General features: G+C 39.4%; 3 protein-coding genes across 5 annotated transcripts; 2 read left to right on the top strand and 1 right to left on the bottom strand.

The window, feature by feature from the left end:
- Window positions 1-1,645: 1,645 nt before the first annotated feature.
- sp8b (sp8 transcription factor b) lies at window positions 1,646-3,532 on the top strand. Its single transcript, XM_071516119.1, has 2 exons — window positions 1,646-1,666; window positions 2,195-3,532. The coding sequence occupies exons 1-2, from the start codon at window positions 1,646-1,648 to the stop codon at window positions 3,530-3,532; spliced, it is 1,359 nt and encodes a 452-aa protein (XP_071372220.1).
- A 4,874-nt stretch (window positions 3,533-8,406) lies between these two features.
- Window positions 8,407-12,441, bottom strand: abcb5 (ATP-binding cassette, sub-family B (MDR/TAP), member 5). Its single transcript, XM_071516048.1, is given in 17 exon segments — window positions 8,407-8,494; window positions 8,496-8,656; window positions 8,940-9,036; window positions 9,170-9,258; window positions 9,352-9,415; window positions 9,468-9,629; window positions 9,995-10,079; window positions 10,179-10,233; window positions 10,235-10,290; window positions 10,378-10,504; window positions 10,572-10,699; window positions 10,753-10,876; window positions 11,617-11,755; window positions 11,757-11,783; window positions 12,113-12,184; window positions 12,186-12,296; window positions 12,404-12,441. Coding segments are annotated over 17 exon segments (1,623 nt in total).
- A 2,696-nt stretch (window positions 12,442-15,137) lies between these two features.
- On the top strand, window positions 15,138-21,073 carry macc1 (MET transcriptional regulator MACC1). 3 transcript variants are annotated; one of them, XM_071516080.1, is made up of 5 exons: window positions 15,138-15,265; window positions 16,252-16,377; window positions 16,479-18,529; window positions 18,840-19,028; window positions 19,196-21,073. In XM_071516080.1, exons 2-5 carry the CDS (start codon window positions 16,260-16,262, stop codon window positions 19,397-19,399), a joined length of 2,562 nt encoding a protein of 853 aa, XP_071372181.1. In that variant the 5' UTR covers window positions 15,138-15,265; window positions 16,252-16,259; the 3' UTR covers window positions 19,400-21,073. The 3 variants fall into 3 exon arrangements, with proteins under 3 accessions (XP_071372181.1, XP_071372182.1, XP_071372180.1); XM_071516081.1 differs by lacking the exon at window positions 15,138-15,265 and adding an exon at window positions 15,981-15,986; XM_071516079.1 differs by lacking the exon at window positions 15,138-15,265 and having other exon boundaries at window positions 16,242-16,377.
- The last annotated feature ends 3,074 nt before the right edge of the window (window positions 21,074-24,147 follow it).

Genomic DNA, 24,147 nt, shown 5'->3' with positions numbered 1-24,147 from the left:
TCCTAGAAACATAAGAATTAATCAGATAGTCCATCTATCACGCTGTGTAATAAAGGAAGCGACATGGGTTAGGCAGATGATGTGATGAATAATCCCTGGTCGTTTTAATTAACTTTTCCCTGTCCTGTAATGACCAAGCTGGTCAACAGACCCGGTCAATAAGCATGTTAATATCAAACAAATAAAACTGCGGATGATTAAAAACCTCCTGCGTTATTAAATTTGAAATTCAAATGAAATTTATGCTTCCAGTGCACACTGCATGCTAATAGCGCCCACAGAGCGTCCCGAGGTTCAACACACGTTTGGCCTACAAGTTCTTATTATGTAACAGGAGGTTCCTCATGGATTTAGGTAGTAACAAAATGTCAGTAGGCAACATGATGAACCCATTCGATATCATCAGATTATCATCTTATTTTTACAGAGAGCGCAATCACGCACTTTAATAAATAACCTCTGGCAACCTGGTACCAACAGTGTCTTACATTTAAAATGTCAGTAAACCTTCTACATGAAAAAAAATCTATTTTCAATTTAGTAATTTCGTGTCTAAATATGTTCCAACAACAATGTCAACTGCATTGACCCCTCTTTTTCTGTCTCTTCTTCTTTTTAGACTAATATTACCATAAAGCGCATGATAAAATGAATAATCCGTCTCTGGAATGCACCATACCAGTTTTAATCAAAACTGTCAAGATAATTGAACGCAATTACAGTAATGTGAAAGTTTGAGACGGTATAATATAGGTCTAAGACAAGAACAATGCAGCCTTTATATCTTGTGTAATAGTTGTGTATATTAACTCTTAAGAAGATAAAACATGCAAAATTCCCAGGGTAATTTATGCCAGACCCAGATGGAGCCAGAACTTTCTCATATGAGGCAAGTCTCATAAAATATAACACCTGAACAACTTAAAAGGATGAAGTCCTATGACTCTGAATACTGTAAATAGAAACGTATAGGCAGGGATGTAGTGGGTGGTAAACGCTCCTAAACTTAGTTTTCCCACCTTTTTATTTGCGGAAAAGAGTTTATCCATCTTTTTACACATAATAGTAAGGAGTATCAAACTGCTGTAAGTTATATGAGGATAAGGTCTTTTAAAGGAAGGAGCATAAATTAATGCTTTTCTAAAAAGCTACTTTATTTTTATTTATCATGGTGGCTGTTTTTCCTTATGATGATCACCGACCGGGGGTCATAGTTTACCCACCTTTTTATTTACCGCTACATCACCCGATACAGGTCGCCATCTCATTTTTTTTATATTTATGGAATGCGATGCTCTGTAAAATTTCAATAAGTGGCCCCCTAATTCCTCCTTCCTAATTCACTCTCATTTAACTTTACCTTCCTTCCGCTGTCTTTTATTATGGAGGGGGCGGTGGGGGGGTGGCGGGGGGAGGAGAGCTGTCTGAGGCGCTCTATTGATGACCTCACGGTAGAATGTGGCAGTGCGGTGGGACGGAGCCGCTGATTGGTCGCCCGTGTCACAGCGGCACTTCAAAGCCGGAGAGGAGCCTACAATTGTGGTGGAATGGGCGGAACACATCATTGTATTGCACACCTCTAAAAAAACAGTGCTCTGATTCATAAATATAAAAAGATCCTCTGAGGAGGGCAGTGTTTTGTGTGATGGCAACTTCACTTCTAGGGGTGAGTCTAAAGGAGTTTCTTGCTGGTTTAATTAGTTCTTTTCATTGTCCAGCGGAGGGGGATTAAACTTACTTCGGTCACAAGCAGTTGGAAAGGCAGTGCGTTGGTTATATTTTAAGCAAGCGGTTCGCATCAAAAAGCTGAAGCTCTAGACGGGATAGAAGTTTCATTTGATACGCTCAAAACTCGCATGTTTTCCTTGATGTCCCATTTGGCATAAATTTGTGATCGTTATTTGCTGCATTTCAGTGCTTTCTGATCGTCCAGGTAGGAAATATCAATCTGTTGTAATGATTTCCAAACTTATGCAACTGAAACCAGAAATGTGTAGCTTATTAAGCATTTGTTTTATGTGGCAATGCTCTAATCGCCTTCTCATTCCCTGCCCGGGAGTTAAGTTTTCTCTGTCGAGTGTAAATATTGTATAGAAAATGTCATTGCTAGAGTAATGAACCTGTTAAACTCTGCTGTTGTTTTGCATGCGTCGTTAGGCTGACCAGTCACTTACAGCTCTTCTTGTCCTTTCAGGAGGAGCCGAGGTTAGGATCGACTCCTTTAGCCATGTTAGCTGCAACATGTAACAAAATAGGGAGTCCGAGCCCTTCACCGTCGGCAATTTCGGATAATTCTTCATCGTTTGGAAAAGGTTTCCACCCGTGGAAAAGAGCTACTGCGAGCAGCTGCAGCCTGGGATCTGGCCTGTCCGGCTTCGGGGTGTCCCGTAATGGATCCGGCATATCGGACTCTTTCGGCACCAACAGTTCACCCGGATCCAGTGCTTTTTCCCTCACGTCTGGTACCCCATCTAGTTCACACTTTGGAAACGATTACTCGGTTTTCCAAGCTTCTGTTTCAAGCAGCTCTCAAGAATCCAGTCACCAGCCAGTTTTCATCTCGAAGGTGCACACCTCAGTGGACAGTTTGCAGGGCATCTATCCGAGGATGAGCGTAGCGCATCCCTACGAGTCCTGGTTCAAATCGTCTCATCCTGGCATCCCCACCGGAGAGGTCGGAACCACCGGAGCCTCTGCTTGGTGGGATGTGGGAGCGGGATGGATTGATGTTCAAAACCCTAATGGAGCAGCACTACAAACGTCCTTACATTCCGGTGGACTCCAGACCTCCTTGCACTCTCCTCTGGGGGGATATAATTCTGATTACTCGAGTTTAAGTCACTCTGCTTTCAGTACAAGTCCCTCTCCACACCTGTTGACAACCGGCCAGCACCTGATGGACGGTTTCAAGCCGGTGTTATCCTCTTATCCGGACACAAGCCCCTCTCCGTTAACCGGGGCAGGGGGGACTATGCTCTCCGGACCTCCACCTGCATCTTTAGCGGGGTCTCCGAGGTCATCTGCCCGGCGGTACTCGGGCAGAGCCACCTGCGACTGTCCAAACTGCCAGGAGGCGGAGAGACTGGGACCGGCGGGGGCCAGCCTCCGGAGAAAAGGTCTCCACAGCTGTCACATCCCCGGTTGTGGGAAGGTTTACGGGAAAACGTCGCACCTCAAAGCGCATTTGAGGTGGCACACCGGCGAGAGGCCGTTCGTGTGCAACTGGCTCTTTTGCGGGAAGAGGTTCACGCGTTCCGACGAGCTGCAGCGACATTTACGCACACATACCGGTGAGAAAAGGTTCGCCTGTCCCGTTTGCAACAAGAGATTTATGCGTAGCGATCACCTGAGTAAACATGTAAAAACTCACAGCGCCGGGGGATCCGCCGGGTCTGGCTCCGGCGGCAGCGGAGGGAAGAGGGGGAGTGATACCGACAGCGAGCACAGCGCACCGGGAAGCCCTCCGTGCCATTCCCCCGACCTGTTGCACCCACCTGAGTCTACCCCAGGAGTAGGCATGAACGGCCTCTAATTGCCCTCGATGAAGTAAAATGGGGAACAACAGCAGCAAAAGCGTTTTGATGGAATTGTCCGAGGTGGAAATGAAAGTGGACATACTTTGGTGTATGCGAAATGCTTCATCACGAGTGCTGTCATTGAACAAGAAAATAGGCCTACGTTTCTTTGACTTTTTCAAGTGTTTAAGACTACTAATTGCATAATTTCATAGTTGTACCATCAGAAACTTCCCATTAATACATCTGCGGTGTGAAACTGTAATCAAGTTATTGTGGGCACACTGGGACAGGACACAGCTGAAACTTTTTGCAGCCTGATCCAGAGTACCCTTGATGTTTTTACCAGGGTATTAGAAGCAAAACATAGAAAACATTGCTCTGATAAATATGTGGCCTGCAAAGTTGTGCTACTGCTGACATACATATTCTTCAAAACCAAACTCTGGCACTTTATTATTGAGCAGGAGAAATTGTTCATTTGTGTCCCTCTGGATGGACTGCTCGGTAGGAACAAATCACTGTAGAGTATGGTAAAGTTTTCGCTATATCCTTATCTGTCTAATCCCATCAGTCGTTTGATAATGGAGGAACAGTTGTAGGTTTATATCACATACTGCTATTCACTCCACAGCCTATATGTGCGCCAAGCCAAGTTTGTAAGTAGGCCAATCTAGGTTACTTACATTTCACGTCCCTGCAAAATGTGTTGTATATAATGAGAAATGTAGGTTAGAATATAATTACACCCCAATGTAAAGGTGAGTTATGTATTTGTCCAGGAGACGATTTTGTATAGTTATTTCTAGTTGTATATGGACTCTAGTAAATATTTGAAAATGTACGGAAATGTACTTGGATTTTTCTTTGACATGATATAAAATGTATTGTGGGGAGTTATATTTAACCACGAGTTTTCTTGTATTTAGGGGTCTATCATTAGGCGCACTTTGAATTTATTTGTAAGGTTTTGAAATCATTTACTGTTTACCCACTCATTTAATTTAAGTAAGCATGTTGTAAAGTGACGTTAATTTTACAATGGTATTTTTTTCCGAGACTGGCTTTTTATGTAAGCCACTCAATAAAGTCAGTATGAATTCAGAATCACTTGATCGACTCAGTTTGTTTGATTATTGAGTTGACAGAATCTGCAGTATTTTTTGGACAGTAGACTAGAAACTTTGAGATTTTCCTTCTGCTTAGAGTTGGCGATTTTGTATTATCATGCATTTTATTACTATAGCATATGTTATATGTATCATTATTAAGATGTGACAGAAAATATATACTTATATCGCGTTGCACATTTTGTTTTGTTTTAATAGGGTCTTTAGGCCTCTAATAAATAGCCAGGAAAAAATGGCCTTCATCAAGAAGGCCTAACCCAGAAATTATATTTAATTTAATTTATCTTTAATCAATTTTAATGATAAAAAGTAGGCTACAAAAAAATCAGGCAGTATTTATATTAATGTAAATAGGCCTAAATCACGTATTCTTGGTCTAGGGCTGTTTTTGTAATAGACATGAAAATAAAAACCCAGGCTTCTGTAAACCTAAAGTCAGCGAAGGTGAACCTACGCCTAACTGTGCTAAGGTCCCTCACTTTTTAATGAATAATTTGTGGAATGTGTTGTGATGGAATATCATGTAATTTACTGTTTTAATTGTGCATCATTTTTTACGCAATTCCAAAAGCTCTTAATTTATTTATTTTTCCATGCAACCAAACTTTCTTGCTGTCACGGGACGTTCTTCCAAAACGCAGACTTTTAATGTCCTGCGTTTTCCTAATTTCAAATTATATTGTGCTAGTGATAAATAGCCTATGATAAAGACTTAGCGTTTATAGGCTGACAGATACATTTTGAAATGCAGTCTCTAAATATTTAAACATTGTGAGCTCACACGGAGAAAAAGGAAGAGCAAGAAACCCTGTAGTGAGAAAAAGCCATGTCAGTCAAGCCAGTCTTGTTTCCCCGTATGGACCTATTCTTTTCTCTTGGCCCAGCTAACATAACACAAAATCATAAATATGCCATCCCTAAAATGGAAAATTATTCGTTCATAATTTTAGCAAATAGGCTAGAGCAAATTTCTGAATTTTATGAAAAATATGTTATTAAAAAATATGGATAAATTGTATATGGTCATGTTGTGTTGGATTGTATTACCAATGGACACTACAGCCAAGAAGTCACATAACTAGGCCTTTTTGCTTTACATAAGTGTCTAGGCTACTGTAAATTCCTTCAATTAGACCTACCAATTAATTATGAAGCTATAACTTGTTTTTTTCTCTTTCAATTAAAGTGTCTGCGCTATGTATTTATCACATTTATACGCACGCAAAATTAGAGTTAGGTCGCGCAAACTCCTACACTTGCATGATAATCTGCACATTGACTACATACAGTTTGACCCACTTAAACTGAACGGGATGATAACATGCATAATACCAGCTTTAGCTCACTGTTTCCTACAAATCTGTCAAGGGATGTGTTTTTTGTTTCTTGGGCTCATCGTGAAGCGTAAACTCAACTAAAGCCAATAATGTCTTTGAAAGTTCTCTGTTGGGATACTTTTATGTTTGGGTTTGTAGCGCCATCTAGCGTCTCCTCGCTCTTCCAACAGCATTTCAAGCCATAATCCTTTCTTCCTGAAGGATGTCTTAGTATTACCCGCAGTTTTGGTGTTCACATTTTAGTAATTGTAATAACAATTTTTAATTAGGTTATTTAATTAATTGATCATTTTGAAACGCATTTTTTTTACACAGTTTAAAAAAAATGCAGTTTTGACAAGATTTACAAGACATAGGAATGGGCTGCAGACTAGTGTGTTAAAAGCCGGGCTATAAATGACCTTACATTGCGTAATTACATAAACAGACTTTTTGGGGGTGGGGTGGGGCTGAGGGAACAGAACTCTCTTTCAGTGCTGCTTCAGTGTCCCTGCATCCTAACAAACCATCTTACACTTACTTTAAATGTTTCAACAGTCGACTGAAACTAAGAGTAGAGGCTTATCTTTTTTATCACATCCATCTGACAGGTCAACACATCATGACATCATGACACATCATGACATCACCCCTGATGTCTGTTTCCTCAGTGTGAGATGGTGTAAGCCCCTTCTTTAGCCGTCAGCTCATCATGAGTCCCCAGTTCACCCATCTGACTATTTGTGAATCACAGCTATTAGCCTATACTTCTGCATTCTGGATGGTGGAAAGACAATGGGCTGTAACGATGCAGGGCCGGCCTGGACGGGCATCATCCAGGGCCTGCTGTACAATCTGGGAATAGAAGCCCATTAGTATTTCCTAATCTTGTCTGCAGTGCCATTGATAATACTTGATGCAATCAGCAAATTGGTTGTTGATGTAAAGACTAATATTGAAAAGAATGGCACTTACCTTCTCACTCTGTGTCCAATGCAGAGGAGGCCTCATCCAGCCAGCAATTTAGGACGTCTCACCAGGGCGATGGCTGTTCTCTGTAATCCTTCAACTGAAGTTAAAACATGAAATTCAAAGGACAACAGCCTTATGATATATTGAACATTTGATTGCCTTAAATTCACCCCTGTTCCCGCTTTCTCTAACTCCCTCTCTTTCTCTCCCTCTTCCCCTCTATTTCTGTTTCTCTCTCTTTCACAAACACACACACACACACACACACACACACACACACACACTCACAGTACGATACCTCTGGTAGTGTGAGGACAGAGTTGTGGAAGTTAGCCGACTTGGCAGCGTCCTCTGTCTCTTCCTGACAAACCTCTCTGCTGTTGTCTATACTGGATCTTCTCTGCGATGGTGCTGTCAAACAAAATACGCTCCTGGGACACCAGTCCAAAGCTGAGAGCAAAGCCATGCCAGGTTCAGGGTCTTAATTTCTAACCCATCAACAAACTGCAATAGAGTAGTAGAGAGGCTTTGACTAGACAAAATGTAAGTATTTTCCAACATTTTGGATTTTTTATGTAATAGTCATAAACCACTTGTCCCTCTGCTGGGTCATAGAAGCACTCTAACAACAGTGATGTACTTTCCCCACTGCCACTCCCTCCAGCCGGGGCTACAGACACACTGAAGCCCTGCAGGAAAATTACATTCTGGCAGCATGGATAGGCAAAGTTGACTCCTCAGAACTCAGTTTATCCTGAAAACTCCTCCTTTAAAGTAAAAGAATGAAACAAAGATAATTGTTATATTCACAAAATACTAATTACAGCCAGAGGTCAAGCTCAAGGCAGGCTACTAGTTATGTGGCTTGTTTGCTCACTGGCTTTCTTCCTTCTTTGTTGTACATAAATGTCAGTCTCTGGTTGCTTCTCCAAAATGCCGTTGTTTTGGCAAAGTCAGGGGCAAGGGAAAAAGAAAAAAGTCCAATGTTCATGGCAGAAAATACAATTACAGAAAATACACTTTGAAGAAAGAAGGAAGAAGCGGTTATATAGTCGTGTTTTTTTTCTATAGCGGAAGGTTAGAGATATTAAGTGGTTTAACATTTTCAAATTCAGTGTAAGAGTGAGCAATTAGCCAGGAACCAAAACAAAAGACTGCAGAATCGGCAAAGTAGGGAATAGCTAGAGCAAAGGCAAATGCTATTCCATAAATAGGTTCCTTAAGCAAACTGGACCTATGATACTGAATTAATTAAGATATTTGTCAGCTAAATTGCTTGACTTAGCACCTTTAACTGGTATTAAACATTTTGCAACATTTTGATAAATATCGGTGATTTTCAATGTGAAATTATACAGTATATGTCTTATTGATATGGTTTACTCAAATTGGGCATGAACTGTGTCAAACCAAAAACTGTCTTTAACTTTTCAACAAAAAAAAAGTAATCATATTTTAATATTAGTGGCGTCCTTACAGCCTGATGTCTGAGTCTAATGCTCTGTGCTGAGATATTATTGGCACCTTCCCAGACTGCTCCAGTGTCGCCCGGTCCTTAGAGTCCTGCCATTGCCCTCATTTGAATAAAGCTGGCTCCAGTGAGGAAGGGCACACTAGCCAGGATGAGGAGTGTTAGCTGCCAAGTGTGGATGAAGGCCACAATAACAGCTATGGTCAGAGAACACAATGTTTTGGCAGCCAAACCCATTCTCGATCCAGTCGCCTAAAAAGCAGGAAAAATAAATATTATCCTATGCTGGCCATTAGAAATGGCAAAGCAAAGTGCTTTGGAATCTGTAATGTATGTACCAATGATTTTATTTGTATTGTATGCAGCAATTATTGTTCCTTTAAATCTGTATTGCATATAACAACTAGTGACATTTAGGCAGAGTCACAGTCTTGACTGAGATTGGATTGAGGCTGGGTGGAAATGCCAGCTGCTATTGATATGATGAGATATATTGGATTCCTAGCTCTATGAGCAAATCACAGTGCAGTCTCACCAATGATGCATCTGTGGCCAATTTGGTGGTTAAAACCCCTACTGCATTGTCATTGTCATCAAACCAACCAATCTCCTGGGAAAGGCAATTTGACAAGGTTCTGAGGTTAGTCAAAATAATTGACAGTAATTGCTGTAACACTGACAGAGCTGCCCTTATACAATGCTTTCAGTAATTCAGATTCAGCTGCATCACAGGTGGTGTTTTACCTGTCTCATCACTGCATGGATACCTGCAGCCTCAGCCTCATTGTGAGAAGTTCCCCGCATTTTCCAAACATGTAACCCTGAAAATATACAATGTAATATACTGGGTTAATCTGATTAATGTCTACAAAACATAAAGTAAATATAAGGTAACCACAGGATAAATGTAAAGTAGTACACATTCAAACAAATTTGCAAGAAGTAACAAAGGCAACTCCTCCAATATTTGTTTTTTCTCTTTTCACATCAGGGTGAATCTCAGCAAAAACCCTGAGATTGTTGGAGACAAAGGCATACTAACCAAAAAAAGAAAAAAAAATACATGATCACATTTAATGCAAACAATTTCTACCAAAGTATCAGACACGTACAGGTTCCCCATGAAACTCGAACCAGCAGGTAATGCCACTCAGGTTTATTCAGAGCCAGCATCCTGGTGAAGGAGATATGTGGAGCTTTCTGTTTTCTCTGCTTTCTTGGCTTTCTGAAACCAGAGATTAATTATAGTGCTTTTTGTTTATGTGCTTTTTGTGATATCTACAATGTGTCCAATCAAATATCTGGAGCTTTGCAGACTTTTGTTTGTTTGTTTGTATTATATAATTTGGAGACATTTACACAGAAATAGATGAATAATAACATGAAGATTTATTAATGATATTAATAATTCTGAGGAAAGCTATAGCATGTTTAGCAAAATATTTCCTAGGTAAATCCTGCCTCACATTTGCTTACAAAGTACATAAAGGCAAAGAGCCCAGTTTTCTGAAGTTACCATTTTAAAGAGTCTTCAACAAGTGTACAGTCATGAGAGCTCACCTTACCCAGAGCAGCCTGGACAAGACTCACAGCAGAAGCTGAATGGTGGTGCTCTTCCCATACCCACTGGCTCCTTCCAGAGGAACAATCTTCCCATGAGGCACCCTCAAATTCACTACATAGAAGAGGGTTAGTTACCTTTTAAAATGTGTCAAGGAAGGGAAGATACAAACTGACACAGAAAAGTAAGTTAAAGAAAGTTAAAAGGTAAAGCTCTGTATCTGCTTTGATACATTTTTTCCTGAGGGGTAAATGAAGTGGACATTTTTTTAACTCAATGTCTCCTCTCACAGAATCTTCCTTGTGTCCATCCTTATTGGACGGGGCTGTGAGAAAATGTTCAGCTCATATCAGTATCTTTCTCACATGGTGTTATGCCTTTATAATTAAAAGTTCTAGAAATATATTTGAGCAGATGGACTCATAAAAGTACCATGTCTTGTAAACTTTCCAAGCAGCGCCACAAACCTTGGCAATGCTCTCCAAGTTCAGAGCACCTTGTCCTAAGAACAAAGCCTCTATCATCACTGAAATGAAAACCTAGACAGTAATATGATCAAGGATGAATTATTTTTAATCCTCTTTAAAAGTTTGATGATGAGAAGGCCATGTTTGTTCTGAATCTAAGAAAAATAAACTCATCTACAGACAGCGTTGTCACATACCAGAATGCCAACGCATAGGTTCTAAAGAACTGGGTGAGTCCCATGGAGACATTGGTAAAAAAAAAAAGCCCTCTTCACTCCAAAGGTTGTAACCTTCTGAATTATTTTTACATCTAGAAATACTTAGGCAGTGAGAGTCTAATCTAGCTAACTTTCCAACAGTTCTGACTGCCACCCAAATTTCCTCAGCCACTGCTCCTGCTTTGGCATAACTAGACAGTTCCTTGCTTGTCAGACTGACAAGAATCTAAAAGAAACAGAAATGGCATCACTGTTCTGCTCACTGCTTTGGGGAACATATCCTGACATTGCCAGCGGTTAATATCCATAGACTTAATGGAAACTAGATTATTCAAAACTATGTATTTCATCTACCTCAATGATATCTAATGACTTGCTTATCATGAAAACACTTATGAAAAATGCAGAAAAAACATTGTAACATCTCACCATATGAATGGTAGAGAAATGGCCCCACCAAGTGGCAAAAAAATGTATGTTTCAGACATATGCAACATAGCACTTTAAACTCCATCTATACCTGTAGAAGTAATGCAATGAGCATAATGCTGCTGTTGGGTGAAAAATCAAATCTCTAAATTGTCAACTTTAACTAAGAAAACCAGCCTTGTTTTTAGCTTGATGACAATGCATTCTGGACATTATCCAGTGGGGTTTAGAAGGTTTCATAAGCCCAAGAGATCTGAGACTTTTCTCAACCCATAGAGGAACTGAAAACATGACACCAAAACTGGAGTTATGAGGTTTTCACTCAATAACAGTGATATGCAAAGTCTAGAGTGCACAATTTTAAAAGAAGGCAGACATTCCATTATTTTGAATTATAGGAAATCTGTCATGCTAGCTATCTGGGAAATTTTAACGGAACAGAACAGAACAGAACAGAACAGAACAATTCTACTTTTCCTGAACAAATAAAAAGATTTCTGAAGCTGAAGATTTAAATTTCTGAAGCTGCAGTCTTACTTTGGATCACACAGCTGCTGATCCTGCGAGAAATGGACTGACTGCCAGAATCACTGGGGTCAGCTTCCAGCCAAAGATGAAACCAATAATGATGCCTGCCAAAAATGTGCAGAAAAACTGCACAAATGCACAAACCTCAAAGTCCATCATTCATTGTGTTAATGTCCCTGCAGAAAGTAGAGTTAAATGTCATCCGTGAAGTAAAATGTACAGTATGCTCAAGGAACAAGAGTTTTTACCACAATGTAAATGTAACATTAGCAAGATATAATGTCACTGAAGTTAGACACTGTTGCTGCATTTGCTATATCATAAAATGGTCTGTCCAACAACACAATCTGATTAAAGTCCCCAATCTGATTAAAGTCCCCTTACTCTGTATCTCTGTAAAGCACCTTGGTACATTCTACTATTCATAAAATATGTTGTTTTGTAAAGCACTTTGGTACAAACTTGCTTTGTTTTTAAAGCACCATATAAATAAACTTAAACTTACTCTGGTAACCTGATGTTGAGAAATCTGATGGTCTGGGTATCAAACCAGGCGATCGGCTGATCAATATGGTATGGAAGAACCTCTCCTTTTTGTCTGCTTGGCGGCTTAAAGTACAAACAGCATCACCGAAAATGTCCCAACCAGAATCAGTACACAGCCAGTACCAACAAAGTAATATGCATGTCTACAGGGAAAAACATATATAAACAAATACGTATAGTTTATTTATTTATTTATTTTTTACCTTTTTATCTAATTAGTATTCCAAGTCATGAGGACTTCAATGTCTACTCCAGGAACTGTGACACATTCTGAGATGAGTTCAACATCTCCAATGTTAAATTCCCTGTGGAAAATGATGATGTTAATAGGTGCCAATTAAAGTATAAACCCACAGCCCATAGTAAATCATGAGAACCGTGCTTGAACAATAGATTATCTGTGCACCTTGATGAGTTGGAATTTTATCAGTTTTCTATGCGGCACCTATTAGGTTCCCTATAACAGGTCAATGTTGTTCAAAAAAGTAACCAATAAAAGGGTCACAAAAAGCACATAGGTTGGGTACCACTTTCCAAAAGTACAGACAAACTAAACAGCAAAATACTAGTAAAACTGTTGTCTTCCTCTGATGTGTGGGAAAATACATTAGCTCTCCAACTGAAGCACTGGGCCTATGAATATACACAGCATAATCTCTTCAACCAAAGAAGCCTTATGTACTCCACCTGTAAGAGGGAGCTACTGTCCACTATGCACAAAGCTGTCAGTCACCTGTTCAAAGACATTCTCTGTCACTATAGAAAACATGCTCTCAAAACAGCAACCATACAAAATTGCACAACCATGCATTCCAGATTAAATTAGAAATTGTACTAATACTGGGCATATAAATTTAGATCCTGCGTAACAACACCAGGCCTCATATTCACATTTCTGTCAAATTTTGAATTAAACAAAATATGTTTCTCACTCATTCAGAACAAAGACTCTCTCAAACCTTTAGCATCAAATGCAGGGAATCTCATCTACTATGTTTACTTAAAGCAAGCAAGATACTTCCCTTTGTTCAAGTTATACCCACATCATGATTTCATCTACATACAGGACTTTGACATGTGTGTCGCTATTCATGATCTGCAGCCTTTGTTCAGTTTACTGAGGATCAATAAAGAAGATCAATAAAGGAAACTGCCATTTCTAGTCTTAGCCAAAATATTTCCAATAATAATCCAGGGGACAAATCTCTCTGGCATAACAATGGCGGTGTGAAGATTGGTTAAAGTATAAACTAAAACTTTACTTTATAATGTACTAACCTGTGTAGCAACCTGTGAAAAGTATTGTAAGCACACAATAATACTGTGTTGAAATTCAGTGAAAACCTTCCAATACATTTGTACTTCCAAGTGTGTAACAACACAATGTAAGTTCATACAGTTTCACTTTGTAGTTGCATTGTTTTGTTACACCCTTGTAAGTACATTATGTATAGGAGAGATTTTATTACTGTGTACTGTGTACTGGTAACTATATGTCTTAATACACTGAAATAAGACTATTATACATAAAGTGTTTTGGTGTATTATGCACAGTATATTGTATTTCTCAAAACAGGCACTAGGGGGCACAATTTAGTTGGAGATTCTGTCTTACTATCAGCATTCAGATACTTGGCCTTAATGATCAGACTTAGTAATGATAATGAAATTATTGAGACTGTACTGTAGGAGGTATACAGGTATACAACTATCTGGATCCAGTCCTTCCTTGTTTATTTACAAAGTTAACACTAACATCATTCATGCATAGCCCTGGATCATGATGAATATGCAAAATAGTGGGACATGTAGAAAACAAATCAACACATTTAAAATGGGAGTTTACTCATGCCAAATCATACCTTTTACAAAATCCCTTCACTTCTTTAATAAGGAGTGTTTAACAGGGTGCTAAGGTCCAGGCTATTGTATGACCGTCTTTTTCACATAAAAATTAACATTCATAATCTACTCAAGAGTGCTTAGTCGCATTCCTTGAGCACCAATTGCTTTCAGATGCCAAGGCCAGCAAAGCTCTGGCCACAACAGATTTAAAGAGCCATTTCAACTTTAGCCTGGATATTGCTCAGCAAAGATAGTAGTTATAAGAATACATCTGCATTTTCCCTAAGGGGCATAGCACATTTGTAGTTATTGCTTTGGATACACTATATGCAACTGTTGTACGTTCCTTGTGAGTTATGCTGTATGCCATCTCATGAAATAGTGGCCTCCTTTTTACTTACATCTATGAGGATTAAAAATGATATAACAGTCTAGAAATGAATGATTCATGTAGGCATTTATCACAGGAACTAAATGGAAATGTTTGTAACTTGCTCAGGGAGATAAAATGATAAGTTTCCCTGATGAGATTATGGAACCTCACAGTTCCTCGGCTTTGATCTACAGTTACTCAAAACAGCAGTGATAAAAAACTAAAACCCAGTAAACTATCCCCATAAAAGAAGTAGGCTACCAAATGAATGACCCAGTAAGAAAATATTGGGCTAGGATAACTGGCCTCATCAGTTGTAAAATATAAATATATACATTTACAGGCCATAAAGATATTTGTCATTTCTGATCAGCTAATTGACAGATTTAAACTAAAACTGAGTTCACCACAACAGAAACAAAATCTATCATTATATATTTTAACTGTCAACTTTACTTTGGGCCAAGGGCGTTTTAGATGGATTATAAATCTAAACATCATGTTTTGCCATGCATGAGATAAATAACTGACACTGTTTTGCAAAAGCCTTTTGCCGCGTGCTTATCACCACACTTCCACCACAGCTATGACCCGTATCGAAACTGTAGGTATCGCTCAGTTTCAGGTGTTGCAAGTCTCATGCGTAAACAGAGAATGGCATTGTGGGTATGGTAGTTACTAAATTTAAGAGGACACTCCTCCCTGAGGGCGCTTGCATTATTTTAAACTTCTAGTCCCAAAATGCTTCGTGTCGCAGAGCAAACAGAGCAAAGACCTGTAACGTGAGGAGGCGGACTTCATAATCACGCCCTAGAAAAAAGTGTAAATGATAGTGGATTGGCCTCTTTTATTGCCAAGGCGCCGACGCAAAACTACAAACATCCCGTGCCAATGGTGAGTCCAAACTTTGATTTCTCTTTCCGTCTTAAATGTATTTGATATGGGACTACGAATTTAAATAGAACGACATATGAAGGACATGTGTTACTGATATCTGACTCCTCAATCTACATACATCGCCACCTATCCAGACGTTTCTGATGCTATTGTAACTTTAGTTAATCAAGCTGCTGAGCTTATTTTGTCAAAACTTGTGCTGTTGATTATTTATTTCTTTTTTTTCTGTTGCATTATTTCTATAGGATTTGTTTGATAATAGGTTCACCTGACATACAGTAGGCTACTACTGTCACGCAGGCTATGCAGTTTGATAATTTTAATAGTTTATTTATTAGGCTTTACTACAATAAGTTACATACACACAGTAGTTCATCAGAATAGAGCAGTTTACTGTCAAAGGTACAGTCGCACTATCATAGCAAGACCTGAAAGAACTGACTGGTGTGTCATAGACAAGACCAACCTGTTTTTGTGCACTGGTGTAACAAACCACATCATTAATGACTGACTCACTGTGACAAGTCATGAATGGGTAGTGTCCTTTTACGCAAACAAGTGACAGACTGAAGAGTTCAGGCTTTCCATTCTCTGGAACTCTCAGTCTCAACTTCCTTTAACAGACAGCAAGAAGCTGTGCAGAAACCCCCGGGCTCACAGTGTTGGAGGAAACTTAGTTGACACAGAACAATAACTTTACGGACAGGTCTTTTGTTGTGTAGGTATGTTGTTTTTGTGTGTCTAAGCTTTTCAAAATACATGGCTGTTTATAGATCAGTTATATCACCAAACACTAAATTATATATTTATATGATACCTGTGGAATTATTTTTAACTCATTAAAGAGCCCTGGCTACACTCCCTTAAGGAATAATGAACATGGATTACATTGTTGACTGACACAGTGACATGCTGCACATAAGGGGAGACAGATATGTTATTTGAGTATATGCTGACAAGTAATATAGTTTTCATGTTTACAGATGTAAATATGGCAGCTGGAAGAGCAAGGTCCTTCCGTCGTGTTGGGAGTCTCATGCGGAGCAAATCTGAGGGGACATTGATTGATCTGGATGAGAATGCCTCACTAACAAGCAACAACCTGAATGGTGAAATTCTCATTTTGAAACATTAAGAGCTTGCGTTCATTTCTGATTGTAAAACATGCTGTTAACACTGACTTATTGTACAAATTTCAATGTTTTCACAGGTAGATATATTTCACAAGTGACAAAGCATTCAGAGTGGCCAGTTTTACAGCCAGAAGTCTCACATTCATCTCAAACAAGCAATCCATTCTGGAACAAACTATCTGGATCCAATCCCTTCTTAGATGACATTGTACACAGCAATACAGAAAAGCATATTCCCAACACATCAAATCTAAAAGAGGACCCCGCAAACCCTTTGGACACAAATAACGATGATGCCATCAGCACATCTTCAGATGAAGGCAACCTGGGGAATTTTTTGGAAAACAAACGCAAGGTCACCAACAGATCTGGGAGATGGAGGAGCGCATCAGACATTCTGGATGACTTGGAGAGAAAGGAGTCCAAAAGGGAAAAAGGTCTCAAACCACCTGGGCCAGTTTTGAACCCAGATTTTGAGTGGCTAAAGAATGACAGGGAGGCCTATAAAATGGCCTGGCTGAGCCACAGGCAGTTAACTCGGTCATGCCTGGACCTGGGTCTGATGAGCCAGAGCCCCGGATGGGCTCAGACCCAGGCCACTGACTCTCAGGTTGTCTGCAAGATAGGTCACACTGGAGGGTCATTACAATTACCAGACTCAGAAATTAGTATCCATGTCCCAGAAGGCCATGTTCCTCCTGGAGAAGTTCAGGAGATTGCATTGAAAGCAATGCTAGACCCTCCTCATGGACTCAACAACAACTACATGACAACCATGAGTCCACTTCTGGAAGTGAGCCTCAGCAACCTCAACACAAAGGAATGTATCTCTCTCGAGATGAAGCTAGCAGGACAGGTTAAGAGTGACCCATTAAGTCAGGTGATGACCACCCTGGTTGCGCTAGTGTCGAACAAAAGAGAGGGACCTTATCACAAAGTAAAGGACTGTTACATATACAAGAACATTATGCAGATGAAGCTGCAGGATCTGAATACACACTTTTATGTTATTGCAGCTGCAGAGGCCACTGTTATCCAGTCCCCTGCCACATCAGTCTGGGATTACCTTGATCGTCAAATCACTGTAGCAGTTTATGGTCCCAGGTACATTCATCCGTCCTTCAAGGTTGTAATGGTTGTCTGCTGTCATGATGATATTCCACCAAGGCTTCCATTTTCAGATATCCATAGGGGCAACAAAAACTTGCCTCCACTTGTGTTGCAGCTCTGGGGAAAACGTCAGTTTAAACCAGACAAACTGAATGACCTGCACATTGCCATTAGTGTCACAGACTCAAAGTTTGAAATCAAAGCTGAGGACAAAATGAAAGATGTGAGACAAAATCAACTCAAAATCGGGAAAATTTTGCATCTACCAGTTGCATTATCTCATGCTGGTAATGCACATATGACTCCCTTCAAATTAGATCTACAAGTGAAGGAATCAAAAACTGTAACTATCGCACATTTCCAGGTGTCTTCCCCTGAAGCTGCACCCATTCGGTCAGAAAAGCGAGCACCAAGGCAAATGGACAGGCAAAAGGAGATGGCAAGATCCTTACCCATTCCTGAAGAAGCTGTTCCAGATTTCCCCAAATTTCAAGATAGATCTGTGAACCTACAATGGTATGGGGTAGCCCTAAAGTCAGTGCTCCGTCAGCCACGAGTAGAGTATCTTCTGGAGTACTTCAAGGGGGACACGGTGGCTCTCCTGTCCAGAGAGACTGTTAGGTCAGTGGGCAATTCAAAGGTAAAAGAGTGGTACATTGGATTCCTCCGAGGCAGGACTGGCTTGGTCCACTGCAAAAATGTCAAGCTCATTACCAGAGACCAGGTGATTGACTTCACTGGCATTCATATCACCACAGAGGTTCTCCTGAACAACATGACACTGCCCTTCAAGAAGCTTACGTATATGTACTCAGCCATCCAGACATTGGTTACTGAACACATAACCAGCTGGAGAGGTTTTGCTGATGCCCTTGGGTACTGCAATCTGTCGCTGGACACCATCACACGGAGGTATGCTGAAACCGAGGCTGATAAGGTGGCCTGTGTACTGGAAAAACTGAAGGAAGACTGCCACGCCGAGAAGAGCAGGAAAAAGTTCCAACATGAGCTTATGGTTGTAAGTAGAAAAAAACAATACATTTCAAATTAGGATAAAATTAGCCTGTTATTGAAGGAGGAAGTTTTTTTTATTTAACTTTTCAAGCAGGCAGGCAACATTGGGAAAAAAAAACTCTTTGGTTGCCCTACATTCAGGAGAAATTACTGCAGTTACTGAATCTTCAAAATAAAACAAACTCACAAACAATGGCCATGCACACAACCCACCACTCATACATATAGCAATTTAAAAGCCTGTCTGCTCCGACTTAGTCTTCATCTGCTTTCCATGGTTGTGCTACAGCTTTTCTATGTGGTTATCATTGTAGGGTCTCTTGAAGATGGACACTTTGAGTCTTGTGGCGCAGTTGATTCAGAATACAGTCATTCTGTCCACCGCAGTAGAGCTGGGTAGTCGATGGCGGGAGCTCGCTGAGAAAAGTGGAAAACTCTCCAGTGCTCAGATAGCTGGCTATGAGGCACCACACCGAGGGAAGAATGGTGAAGTCAGTGCCCAGGTCAGTTTTTTTATGTAACTAAAGTATGAATTGATACAGTAAATAATGGATATAAATGACACAGAACTCTTTGAATTTTGCATCAGCCATAGTAACGTGCTGTGAGTGTGATGCAAATTTAGTTTACAAATTGATTCAGTATTTGGGTCTTTCCTGTTCTGCTTTAGTCAATGTGGAAACCTGCCTATGACTTCCTGTATTCCTGGAGTCGGCGCTATGGAGACAGCTACAGGGACATGATCCAGGACCTCCACCTGGTCTTGGACAAAATGAAGAACCCTGTAACCAGACAGTGGAGGCAGCTGACCGGAGCTCTCATCACAGTGAACTGTCTAGATATCCTTCGAGCTTCTGCTTACCCCAAAACCTAGTCCTTTGGAAAACGTACTCTAGTGATGACCACCTTCATGCGCTTGGGAAAACAGAGTTGGAGTCTTTGTTACACAGCAGATGTTACAGTGCAGAGGCAACATTATTTTGATGAAGATGTTACTAAGCTCTTTCTATTGTGCTATAGCCTTGCTTGCTTTGATTCACTCACTTTTTTACATAGACAAAGTATTAGAAGGAAATATATTCAAATTAATTCAGGTACTTGCACTATAATGAAGGTCTCACTTGGTGAATGGACATTAAGCTACTTCACTCTGACATTATTTGAGTTGTGAAGGAATGTCACTTCATACTGATAACAAGAAAATGCATTGTTGCTTGTCACTTTACTCTGTACGTCTATGCAATGTGATAAAGCCTTAAAGTGAAATTTAGAGATTTGAGATTTGGTAGAACATTTACAGTTTTGGAAATGCATGCAATTTCTAATCATATGTCAAATACGTTGGAACCTATTTTTCTGTTCTTTTAGATTTCTCATAGCTATTAGCTAGCTAACTAGTGTCTTTACATGCTGTTCACATCTACGGACTTGATTATAGGGTCTTTTCTAATTCCTATCATTTTAACTACTAGAATACCAAGCAGACACTGAATTCAGTTCTCGTTTTTCTTTCCAGGGTCCACATCACCAGTATGGACCCTGGACCCTATTAATATATGTGTTATTTGGATTTTTAGACTGTTTTGAAAACATATGCAGATGAATGGAGAGCCAAGAAACCAATAAGCATGAACACCTTTGGTGACTATCCATTCCAAGGGTAGCTAATGAGCGTAATTGACAGTTCATAAATGTAAATTGAGGTTTGTGTGCTAAAACTGATAATGTTCTACCAATGACTTTAAGTTTCCTGATGCTAGTAAAACAACTAGTAAAGATGCTACCATGCACGTGTCATAAAATATAAGTAATACTGTATTTGCTATTTTTATACTGTGATGTATTATTTTAGATATGTACTAAGTAGATAATTTCACAAAGTATATGATGTAATCAGTACATCTTTTGCAACAATTCATTGTATTGATGCTCGTTACATGATGATGTTTTTACTGCCAAATACAAACCTCAGTGTTTAGAATGGTGCCATGTAGTCAGTGGCTTCAGTCATTGATTTATAAGAATATGATTGTTATCTTTGATACTGAAATGGTGTTGTGGTGCATGAGATATGAATAAATATTAACTGTAATGTATTATTTAGACTAATCTGTTTGCATTTTACAAAGATATTGTAGAAAGTCTGTCAGTGCAATGTGTGTTGGTTACATTGCCACATATGTTCAGAGATAAAATCCTATACAATTATTTTATTGTTATTTAAATCATATTTAAATACTTAATATATTATGTGGCATAGTATCATCTCCAGTATGCATTTACAGTTTTCCAAGTTAAATCACGTCATTGAAACAAATGACTTTTGCCAAGTGTTTTCCATTGATTTTCTCTGACTGTTTGCTTTTCCCTACTCTATTTGCTCAAGCCAGTTTCAGCTGAGAGCATTGTGTGCTGGTTCCCTATCAGTGATATTACCAAACAGAGAGCACAGGATGTTGAACCTACTCTACGTCAGCTGAGTGAATGCACCTGCAGTTTCCTCTCACAGAAAAGCAAATCAAATATGTAAAAAGAAAAGATATCAAACAACAGAATCAATTGACCTAATGTCTGACCTCTCAGAGAGTGAGTGTATGTAGTTTTGCTTCCATATTTAAAAATATTTTTGTGAGGGTTGAGGAGAATGTAGGATCATTTTGTATAAAAGATTTTAAAGGGACCATCAATGGCAGTTGAAAAGCTGTGAACCAAGTATGTCCTGTCAAGACAAGGACTGGCTCAGTGCATTCAAGTTGCAAAAAAGAGTTGAAAAGCTGTGACATTAAACATTGTGTTTGATGTATTTATGGTGACTAAGAATCCTTTCACAGGCCAGAGTTGTATAGTGAGGAGACAAAAGGGAAATAATCTGCGCTTCACTCCTGAGATGTTATATTTTTTCTCAGTAAAATAACAATAATTTTAAATAAACATCCATCAGACAGAGGGGCCATATCCTTATTTGTTTTATATCCCTTTTATAAACCTCTTTGTCAGCCAGAGATATGTCATTGCTCTGGCAGTAAGTGAAAATCAATTAGGGAACTGTACCACATAATTTAGCGGGATAGTTCTCAATGGGAAAAAAACATTTTCTCTGACTGATTGTAAAAACCCTCCAATTAATTGGACAGTGTAATTTCTCCTGAACCATTAAGGAAGTCCAGTTCTAGCACAGTCAGAACGTCTTACAATGAAAGGGGGAGATGCAAAGAGCAGTCAAAAATACCAGATTGAGAGTATCATGAAGTCAGCTGTATGAACTATAACTTTGACTGACTTCAAAACCTGATTATATACCTTGACCTTAAGCCGTTGGTAGAACAGTTACAGTCGACCACAATTACTGTGTTAAATGTTATACGAGCAGGGTAATGCTGAAATGAAACTAATGTTGAGTTTGGACTCCCTCTGGTCTGTGGAGTGCACTGCTCTGCACTCACTCCATCCTTCCAATTCATTAGGGGACACGGGACAAAGGGTTACTGTTTTGGTGAGTTAAGAATGGGTGAGGGGCAGTTCAGAGGAAGGATTCTCAGTTCAAAGCCAGATTATCTAGATCCTCTGGCTCAGAAATGTGATTCATCATCGTTAAACAGTTTTGTTTTACGTTTGGTTAAGGAGTCAAAGGTTAATGATTAAATTATTAAATATCAGATATTGAACATTACTGCTGTAGCTGTAACAGCTAAGATGATGAACATAGTCTGATGTACTGAAATCAATCTCAACTACAGGATGAATTCTCTGTCATCCACACTTATTCAACTGAATTAAAGTATCTACAGCATGCACCTGTGAGACCCTTCAGCTAAAGTGGATGTTTGTTATTAATATTGCTCTGCTGTCTGAATGAAAACACTACCATAAGATGACTGTGAATTAATTAAAATGTGATATAACTTTCAGATCCTTTCAGGATTGGGAAGGTCAATTAATTATTACTGATTACCTTTACAGAGCTCAAAATCCAGTAGATTGTAGGCTTACAAAATGTACAAATGAGCTCTTGTTTCAAATGTCATCAATGATAGGAAAATGAGAGAAGAAGGCAGGCTGTCAACACCTAACTGTAGGCTGTGTCAAAATGTATCTTGTGCTGTCACAACAGGGGGTGGACTCAGCCGAGGCACCCATTACTGTGAAACGAGGGGAAAAAAATGAAAAATGCCCAAGGCAACCAAGGAAAAAATGGACACTGCCTTTTTAGGTCCCCCTTTTTTCAGATGCACTGAGGCATCACACTTTGTGGCTAATGAAATATGACCACTTTTGTTGTGGGGGCCTTTTATAGCATCCGAGGCAATGTTAGAGTGGGAGAGCAGATAGCAGTTTATTATTATGAATATCTATGCCTGTACAAGGCATTACATTTTTGTAAAGACTGAAGTGAATATTCCACCTCTTACCATTTATTATTTTGGTCATCTAGAGACCTTGCCAGCTATACACAAAGGACTGGCTACGCAATGTGATTACATCTAATTCTAAATTAGACAATATAGGCCACCCTAAGAAACTTCAAAGTTCATTTCAGTCCATCATTTCAGATAAAAATAGCTGCTCTACTAATAACAGCATCTATCCAAAATATACCAGATTGTTGGCTAATGTATAAATATTCCATATAATCTGACCTACTGTGAGTCCTATACCTTACAGTATTTGTAATGTATAGAAAAATCATATTATTTGGTATTCATCTTTAACTATATATTGTACTCTCTACAGGTATTACATTGTTCTTGAACATTTTCATTAACAGCAAAAGAGGATTTAAAGATTCCCTTGCCAAGGAAAATTCAGTCAAACATAGAGAGTTGGAGGATTACATCAGGACATCAACACCTGGGCAACAGGGCCCTGTCATGTTCAGGTGACCTGTGTATCATATGGATTAATGCTTTTCCAGCTCAAAGCATAAACTGTCCCAAGATTGAAGGTGATATACAACTCTTACCCGACTTCATCTGAAGGAATGATGAAATGATGGAAGATAACCTGGAGTCTGGTGGCACTCTCAGTTTTGGAGGTGGGATTTGGTTCATCCACTGTGCGACACCAGGCAACAAACAGGATGCATTTGGCAGATGTTTTTCCTATATGGAGTGGAGTGGGTGTATGTTAAAACAATATAATTACAATACAAAACAATACTTTAAATAAATGAGGCAATTATTTTATTAAAGTATTATGAATTGGTTACGCATGTATTTACAACTTTTTGCAGTTTTTAATCTGTGGATTATGGTGTATTATGTGCCAAAAAAGAAGTCAGGACTGATTGTACATATTACTTGCAATACCCTTGATCATAAATGTATATTCAACATGCCATGTATAAGCGTTTGGCTTATAATAAAAATGGCACAGTCAAGTATGACCAAGATGGGTCTGAATGATACTTAACTCAAGCTTGATACAAATTACACATCATGGTATATCCTTCCTGTCTCCTTCCTCTGGACTGCCAGATGATTCTATTTTCTGCCTGCTGTATCTGTGGACTCATCAGTGGCATCGTCAACATCCAGTTTGTGTGAGCAGAATGTAGATGTCTAGACACCCTGCCAGCCCTCCACCTAGCCATGGTGGTGCTGGCCAGTGTTAGCGTTGGAGGCA

The sequence above is a fragment of the Centroberyx affinis genome, unplaced genomic scaffold (genome assembly GCF_046629955.1).
Source record: "Centroberyx affinis isolate AG114_WGS23_722 - 3 ecotype Tasmania unplaced genomic scaffold, CSIRO-AGI_Caff_v1 ptg000392l_1, whole genome shotgun sequence".
NCBI classification, from domain to species: Eukaryota; Metazoa; Chordata; class Actinopteri; order Beryciformes; family Berycidae; genus Centroberyx; species Centroberyx affinis.
The sequence above is the reverse complement of the archived record's forward strand: the minus strand, read 5'-3'. Positions and strand labels throughout refer to the sequence as shown.